At 48.0% G+C, this 8,710-nt stretch overlaps 1 protein-coding gene across 4 annotated transcripts; it reads left to right on the top strand.

The window, feature by feature from the left end:
• The first annotated feature begins 292 nt into the window (after positions 1-292).
• LOC101287624 (HLA class II histocompatibility antigen, DM beta chain) lies at positions 293-5,879 on the top strand. Of its 4 annotated transcripts, none has more exons than XM_049715740.1 (6): positions 293-570; positions 1,415-1,696; positions 2,948-3,232; positions 4,659-4,775; positions 5,125-5,211; positions 5,514-5,879. In XM_049715740.1, exons 1-6 carry the CDS (start codon positions 516-518, stop codon positions 5,528-5,530), a joined length of 843 nt encoding a protein of 280 aa, XP_049571697.1. In that variant the 5' UTR covers positions 293-515; the 3' UTR covers positions 5,531-5,879. The 4 variants fall into 4 exon arrangements, with proteins under 4 accessions (XP_049571697.1, XP_049571698.1, XP_004267858.2 ...); XM_004267810.4 differs by having other exon boundaries at positions 294-570; positions 5,125-5,160; XM_049715741.1 differs by having other exon boundaries at positions 5,125-5,879.
• Positions 5,880-8,710: the final 2,831 nt, after the last annotated feature.

Raw genomic sequence — 8,710 nt, 5'->3', positions numbered from 1 at the left:
GAGGTTACCTAGTCCCCAGTCTTTGAGGAGGACCTTGAGCGGAAACAGTTAAACTAGTGGGCAGTCCAGGCTGCATACATCTTGGGAATATTGGGTTTATTCTCTCCACTGAGCTAGGGAAATCCACCTACAGACTGTTCCTTAGGAGAGTTAAGAGACCAGTTCTTAAAAGCCCAGGGCAGAGTGAGATTTACCTAGTAACTGATGATGCTGAGCGGATGCGCTCAGCGATTTGTCTCTACACTTGTCCCCGCCTACCTAGCCAATCTGACAGTTCTCAGTTTGGGACACTGAGTTAGATGATCAGGTAAGGAACAGTTATAGTATCTAGGGGCTTGGTAGCTCCAAATCGCTCATTTAGAGAGCATCGAGGGGGCCCCGGCAATAACCATATTCCCACTCAGTGTTTGGAGATCATCTACCCAGGCTGGGACTTCTCGGGCAGGCAAGGACCCAGGGCCCCTGGAAGAGCTGGTCCAGGGGACAGGATTCCCCGTGTCTCCCCCGAGGAGAGCATGACTGCCCTCCTGCTGCTGCTGCTGGGCCTCAGCCTGGGCTGCACCGGAGCAGGTAAGGACCCTCCATTCCTCTGCTCCCTTTGGGTAGGGTGTTCAGTTTTGTTATTGGATTCAGATACCCCAAACTAGTCTGTCTCCCTATTACATACTCCCATAGCACTTCGTACTGTACCTTTGTAGCAATTTTTTAAATTTATTTTTTTATTGAAGTTTAGTTGATTTACAATGTTGTGTTAATTTCTGCTGTACAGCAAAGTGACTCAGTTATACACATGTATACGTTCTTTTTTAATATTCTTTTCCATTATGGTTTATCCCAGGCTATTGACTATAGTTCCCTGTGCTACACAGTAGGACCCTGTTGTTTTTCTGTGTAGCAATTTTAATGTAATTAAGCTGTATAATTATTCATGTAATAGACATTTCCTGTTGGAAGGTAGGCAAAGGCGATATCTGCCCTGTTGAATGCTGCATCCCCAGCTCCTAGCACGGTGCCTAGCACACAGCGAGTGCTTCAGAAATACATGTGGCACGAATATTTAATAATGTGTCCAGCACAGAACAAGGCTGACTCTTTCCTTTGACCCCTTTTCTCACTCGATCACTGGCCTTACTGAAGGTCTTATCCTGGGTAAATTGTTGTGTTTCAACATGCAAATAATTTTGGGCTACTTGTGTCCCCATGCTTAGTCTCACATAAAGAGGAAACGGGATCTAGAAACTTCTCTGCTGGGACCATCTATGCCCTTAATCGGGACTCTCAGAGACTCTGGTCCATGAGCTTGGTCAGCAGATGCTGCCTCAGTCGGGAAACCTGTGCCCCACTCACCAGGTGTACCTGAGGCTTGGGTTCCTGCAGAGGACTCTGACCTATCCCCCTTCTCTGGCTCCTGCAGGAGGCTTTGTGGCCCACGTGGAAAGCACCTGTCTGCTGGATGACAATGGGACTCCAAAAGAGTTCACATATTGTATCTCCTTCAACAAGGATTTGCTGACCTGCTGGGATCCCCTGCAGGCCAGTATGGTCCCTTGTGAATTTGGGGTACTGAACGGCTTGGCCAAATACCTCTCAGATTACCTCAACCATAAGGAAAACCTGATCCAACGCTTATCCAACGGGCTGCAGGACTGTGCCACACACACCCAGCCCTTCTGGAGATCTCTGACCCACAGGACACGTAAGGCGAGAAGGGAGCAGAGGGATGGTTAGGAAGCACAGTTAGGAGAGGGGAGGCCAAGAAGGGTCCCTCACCGGCAAGGGGTTTGAGCTGTAGGCAGGAAAGAAGCAGAAAATCGGAGGACCTGGGATGTAAAAAGAGGGAGGGTTGACCCTTACAAGGACACAAGGTGGTTGACAGGGGTAGGGCAGGAATGAAAAAGGGGAGGTGATGTTTGAGCCAGTGAGGAGCTATCGCGGGGAGAGTAAGCTAGTTTTCCTTCAATTTAGGGCATCTCAGGAGGCAGATCCAAGTTCAACCAGGGGTTGAACTGTCAGAATTACCAGAATGGCTTTTCCCAAAATGCTCACGCCACTGTAGCCCAGGTTCTGGTGTCCCGGGTCTGAGACAGGCCCAGGCGTGGGAATATTTGGAAAACCTCCCAGGAATTCTGATGCAAACTCTCTCACCCTCAATCACTTGCACTGAGAATGACTTGAGATTTTTAAAAGAAAACTTGAAGTTCTCTATCGTACAGAGTACTGCGTCTTAAGATGTGATTTCTCAGAATCGCCTGGGGAAGGTGCTTGTTAAAAACACAAGCCCTTGAGAACCGCTACACATCTGTTGGATGAAAGTATCCAGGGCTGCAGGCTCGGGAATCTGCATCTTCACACAATATCTTGGATTTTTATTGAATACTTTGTTTGAAAAACACCCAAGCAAGCGGAAGGGTCACCTAGAAAAGTAAACTATTAAAAGATGGCAACATGAATGATCTCATGAATTAGATTCCCTCGTCCAAATTTAGGAGAGTTAGTCCTGAGTTAGCCTTGTTTCCTTAAACTATTCAAGGAAAAAAAAAAGGCTTTCTTTATCAAGTCAATTTGTTCAATGAGATTTGAGGACAAGGGTGTTTTCCTACTTTTGCAAACCCCCCACTATAACTCTGGATGACAATTCACTTATGCACTTGAAATTAATACAATGACTTCTGAAACAGCCTGCAGTTCAGCCCTGGCTTCTACTTATTGTGAACAAATATAATTTTGGAGGAAAAAGGAAGGAGCAGTGATGAAATGGGAGCCAAGAAAGAGTGAAGAAGGAGTACATTCTAACTCCTCATTTTCAAAGGGATGTGTGTGGGAATGAGGTGGGGGTTGGGAAGGTCGGTGGGCAAAATCCAGGAAGAATTCAAGTAGGAAAGAAACCAGGTTGGAGGGAAAGCCAGAATGTTGCCCTCCTTCGTGACTCTTTTTTCCTCCTCTGCAGGACCGCCATCTGTGCAAGTAGTTAAAGCCACTCCTTTTAACACGAGAGAGACTGTGATGCTGGCCTGCTACGTGTGGGGCTTCTATCCAGCTGCTGTGACCATCACGTGGAGGAAGAACGGGCAGCTGGTCCTCCCTCACGGCGGCGCCCATAAGACCGTCCAGCCCAACGGAGACTGGACATACCAGACCGTCTCCCATTTGGCCATAACCCCCTCTTTGGGGGACACCTACACCTGTGTGGTAGAGCACATTAGCACTCTTGAACCCATCCTTCAGGACTGGAGTAAGTGTGGGGCAGGTGGGAGGAATTAGCGTTAAAGCAGAGAGCTACTGTCATTCCCTAGCGGTCAAGTTAGGACTCCGCGCTTCCCCTGCGGGGGACACGGGTTCCATCCCTGGTTGGGAAACTGAGATCCTACATGCTGTGCAGCATGGCCAAAAAAAAAAAAAAAAAAAGAGAGAGAGCTACTTCAGGTGGGTGGTTGTAAAAAGAACACCAATATTTTGGCAGAGGGAATGGGATGTAGAGAGGTCCTCCACGGTACAGGGGAGAGAGGGAGATGCTCAGAAAGAGTGAGTCTGGAGGAACTTACGGAGGGTTCACGACCAGAGATGGGGCCAGGGGATACAGACACGGAAAGAGTTAGTTATTGTTGGACTTCCCTGGCGGTCCAGTGGTTAAGACTCCGAGCTTCCAGTGCAGGAGTCACGGGGTTCCATCCCTGGTCGGGGAAGATCCTGCATGCATGACAAGAGTTACTGTTGCTGTTGCTATGGTGCTGTGGTTGGTGTTATGTGCTTGTCTGAGGGTGGGAGGGGAGCCTGACTGTCCTGAAAAGAGGATGTCGATTTGGTAACCATATTTTCAGAAGCCCAAATTGTGATGCAATATTCTAGGATTCTCGGATTTCCGCTATTCTGTTGTCAGGTCAGGAATGGGAGTTGGAGAAATAAAGAAGGTCACGGAAGAAAGGGGACTCTCTCGGTCTGGGGGCCGTACTGAATTGGGGCTGCTCTATCAGGAAGGAAGAAGCCAGGGCTGGCAGACACTTTGGTGTACACGCTTGGAGGCTACTGCATAAAGCCAGTCACCATTGTTTGAACCCCGGGATTGGAAGTAGTTAAAGGAAAGGAATCCGGGTTGGGGACAGGATTCAGACTAGGGCCAGCTCCAGGAAGTGAGGGCTGTGGAGGGGGGTGGAGACAGGTTCTGGAAGGACCCAAATCTGGAAGTGGGCAGGTAGGAGACACATAAGTACTTGGATAACTCATGGAATGAAACCTTGGGAAGTTAGGAAAGGCGGAAAGACAATTTCATAGGAAAATGCTCAGATAGAGTGGTCAAGGGAGCAAGTATTGTCACCACAGGCAAATGGAGAGAGGGATGGGGAACGCTGTATTCCTCAGCAAGGGTGCTATCGGGGTGAAGGAAGAATACAGGATGCCTTGAGAGGCCCCATCATCTTAGAGAGGATCTGGAAGCGGGGGTACTAACTCAGGGAGAGCGGCTCCCCAGGGAACCACAGGAGTAGAGACCCACAGGATGGGGGTTTTGAGGAAAGGCCACTTCCTTCGGCCTGGATTGGTGTGAGCTAGACCCTTGGGGTCCGGATATAGCACCTTTGAACCTGAGCTGGAGGTCGCAGTAAATGAAGTTGCTCTGGGAATGAGCAAGAGAAATTGGTTCTAGTAAGTTTCTACTTCCGCAGCTCCTGGGCTGTCGCCAGTGCAGACAGTGAAGGTTTTTGCGTGTGCTGTGACTCTGGTCCTGGGCCTCGTCATCTTCTCTCTTGGTTTGGTCAGCTGGCGGAGAGCTGCCTCCTCCGGTGAGTGACCCTCCTGAACTCTCAATCCCAACCTCTGCTCACTTTAAAAAATTAAAAAAAGAAAAATTTATTTGGCTTTGTTGGGTCTTAGTTCCGGCATGCGGGATCTTTAGTTGCGGCATGCGGACTCTTAGTCGCAGCATGCAGTCTCTAGTTCCCTGGCCAGGGATCGAACCCGGGCCCCCTGCATTGGGAGCACAGAGTCTTAACCACTGGACCACCAGGCAAGTCCCTCTGTTCACTTTCTCTTTGTGACTGGTTCTCCCATGGCTACCCCATTGGCTGTGAAAAATACCAGAGACTTTTATCCACCAAGACTGTCCTCCACTCAAATATTTTCTTCTCCTAGGCTATGTTTTCCTCCCAGGGTCCAATTATCCAGAAGGTAACGTGTCTGTTGGTCTGTCTGCCTGCTGGCCCTTTGGAGCGGGTGAAGGTTAGAGGGAGTCACCGTTGGGTTCAGCTAATGGTGCTATTTGGAGCGGGGGTGAGCTTCCACCAGGCTTGGGCTGACAATGTGATTGAAGCTGCCGTTGCTGGGATCAGGAACAGAAGGGAGGAGCACCTACCCCCTTCTCTTCTACCCAACGGAGTGTCTGAAGGTGGCTCCTTAGTGTTTGGTGATCTAAAATTTTCCATATCACTGTATTAAAGGCTCTGGCATGGATGGTTATAGGGACAAACGACGGGGTCAAGTTGGTTTGGAGCTTTATTACCTTGTTTTCATTTCTTCTGCAGGTCAGCACATTTCCTAGAGGCAGAATCCTACAAGTTCCTCTCCACGTGAGGAGATTCGAACTCCTAAGGATGCTGCTGTGCTCCTCCAGCCCGTCCAAGCGTCCACATTTTCTTGGATCCTATGGTTTCTCTATTTGATTCTATGAATTTCCCAGTCCCTGCTATGGAAACCTTACAACTTGGGGAACTCACTCCTGGGAATATTCTGTAACCAAGGTGTTGTCCATAGGTAGAGCCCAAGGCTACGTATCTGGGCTGAATATAATCTGGGGAGAAACGTCAAAGGCCCTCTTGGGGGCCCCCTGTGCCACAGAGGTATGAGTCGCTGGTGATCGGCTCTGAGGAATAAACTCTGGTGGAAATACAGTTTTTTCCATGCTTTTTCTTGAGGCCCTGAGGAGGGACTATAGGCAGTTAGGGGCTGGGCTTGATTCACTCTCCTACTGCAGTCGAGGAGTCAGTGTTTCCTCCCATTTTCCCATCTAGACATGACAGAAATGGGGACAGTTTCCTGATGGATAATTCATAAGAAGGTAATAAACTGTGGGGGGATGGAGTCACAGAGTCAGGGATAGGAGGGGGTTTACAGTTTTCTGACCTCATAAGGGATCTTAATGAGGATTAAATGAGTTCATACTTGTAAACGGCTGAGAACATTACCTGGCACACAGCCAGCCCACACTCGTGACATGTCAGTCACAACTTTCTGGGCCAGGTGCTCTACTAGGCGCTTTACATGCATTGTTTCATCTGATCCTCATCACAACGCTGACACAGACCCTCAGATAGTCAGTATTCAAGGGGCAGAGCTCAATTCCTGATCTGAGTTCTGGGCAGTTATTTTCTTCCATAACCTACGTGGGAAAGGGACCATAACTCGAGTGCTTATCATGACCTAGGCACTGGGCTAAGTGATTTATGTTGTATCTCATTCATTCTCCACAATCACCTGGTAAGGAAGGATGGTCTCCCTCTGAGTCACAGATGAAAGTGAGGTTCAGAGAGGTTAAATAACTTGTCCAAGGTTGAACAGCAAATTCTCTGTAGGATGTCTGTCTACCTGAGTTGGAAGTAACTAGGCTGCTGTATTCTGAGGACCCTCATGCTGTCGAGCACACCACTCTTCAGAGCCCCCCTTACATTCCCTTCCACCCCAAACCCAAGGGGGATCCACCGTTGGGGGCTGGATTTCACACAGCGGAAGAGAGGTGCTCTTCGTTCCCAGTAAAGGGCGACACCTGCTGGACACAGGTGGCATTGTCTTTGGAATGAGAGTTAGATACTAGACTAGGCAACCGAAAGGAAACAGAAATGAAAGTAAGTATTGGAGGAGTTTAGCCTAACAGAGAATTGTGGAGGGAGAACAAGGGGTTAGGGATGCATGTGTGTGGGTGTCTATGTAGGAACACATAAGAGCAGAATCTGATGAGCTGGGGGAAGGGGTCAGAAGGCAGACGGTGTGTGGAATCTTCCTGCATTGTTGTCTCCATGGTTGTTTGTGTGGGTGGGTGGGAGGGTGGTCACGGGGGCTGGGACGCTTCCTCCTTGCACAGTTTCTGTGCTGATGGGGGCCTGGAGAAGTGTGGGGATAGCACTGTGCATACAGACTTGATATCCAAGCTGGTGCTCAGGTATAAAAAAGGAACAAAATAATGCCATTTGCAGCAACATGGATGGACCTAGAGATGATCATACTAAGTGAAGGAAGTCAGGAAGACAAAGACAAATACCATAAGATATAGCTTATATATGGAATCTAAAATATGACACAGGGACTTCCCTGGTAGTGCAGTGGTTAAGAATCCGCCTGCCAATGCAGGGGACACGGGTTCGAGCCCTGGTCCGGGAAGATCCCACATGCCACGGGGCAACTAAGCTCGTGCACCACAACTACTGAGCCTGCGCTCTAGAGCCCGCGTCCCGCAACTACTGAAGCCCGTGCGCCTAGAGCCCGTGCTCCGCAACAAGAGAAGCCACCGCAATGAGAAGCCTACGCACCACAATGAAGAGTAGCCCCCGCTCGCCGCAACTAGAGAAAGCCTGTGCACAGCAACGAAGACCCAATGCAGCCAAAAATAAATAAATAAAATTATTAAAAATAAAATAAAATATGACACAAATGAACTTATCTATGAAACAGAACCAGACCCATGGACACAGAGAACAGATTTGTGGTTGCCAAGGGGGAGGGATGGGCTGGGAGTTTCGGATTAGCAGATGCAAGCTATTATATATAGAATGGATAAACAATAAGGTCCTACTGTAGAGCACAGGGAACTCTATTCAGTATCCTGTGATAAACCATAATGGAAAATAATACGAAAAACAATGTGTATATATTTGTATAACTGAATCAGTTTGCTGTACAGCAGAAAGTTATACAACACTGTAAATCAACTATACTTCAATTAAAAAAAAAAAAACAAAGTAGGTGCTCAGGGTTTGTCCAATCAGTGAATTGATTTCCACCATATCCATAGTTTCCCCAGATGGATCCTTGTGATCAGGGCATCTCTTCTGGAAGGAGTTTCATGAAGAAGTCAATGGTAGGGGAAAATGCTCACAAGTTCAAAATAGCTATTCTCTGAGCTGGGCCATATAACGTAGGAAGCAGTGGAGTGCCATGCGCTGTGATCCGTATAGGTAAGCTCAGAAACTAATCTCTACAAATTTTACCAGTTTTATGTTTCATTGAAAAAAAGTTTTTATACAACATTTAATTAATTAGCTTGTATATCATGTAAATAATCTATCACCTCTACCCCACTACCTGCTTTCTTTAAGAACTTGCTGTTTGAAGTCTTGCCATATTGTTTCATTTTCATTTTTCCATTCGCTGTTCTTGTTTTTGTTTGACAAAGCTAATTCCTTCTGATAGTCTAGTCTGGGTGGGGCTTTGGGTCTTGTCTATGCCTGGCCTTTTGTGAAGGAGACGCTGTACTTCCCAAGGCTCTGGGTGTGGTCTCAGCAGTGAAAATCAAAGTAGCAGGACGCCAGGGGAAGGAGGGAGAGAGTCAGCTAATTAGAGAGCTTCCAGTCTCTCTCTGGAGACCCCGTGCAAACTTTTCTCTGCCCTAATCGCGTAGGTGTTTGGTTTATAGGGAAGGCTGTCCCCTTCCAGATGGGGAGTGGGAAAAAAGTGTCACATAGATCTCCACAGGCGAGTGAGTGGTGACTGGAAGGAAGGCAGAAGAGGG

This window comes from Orcinus orca, chromosome 10 (genome assembly GCF_937001465.1).
Source record: "Orcinus orca chromosome 10, mOrcOrc1.1, whole genome shotgun sequence".
Taxonomy (NCBI): domain Eukaryota; kingdom Metazoa; phylum Chordata; class Mammalia; order Artiodactyla; family Delphinidae; genus Orcinus; species Orcinus orca.
This window is presented reverse-complemented; position numbering and strand designations above follow the sequence as displayed.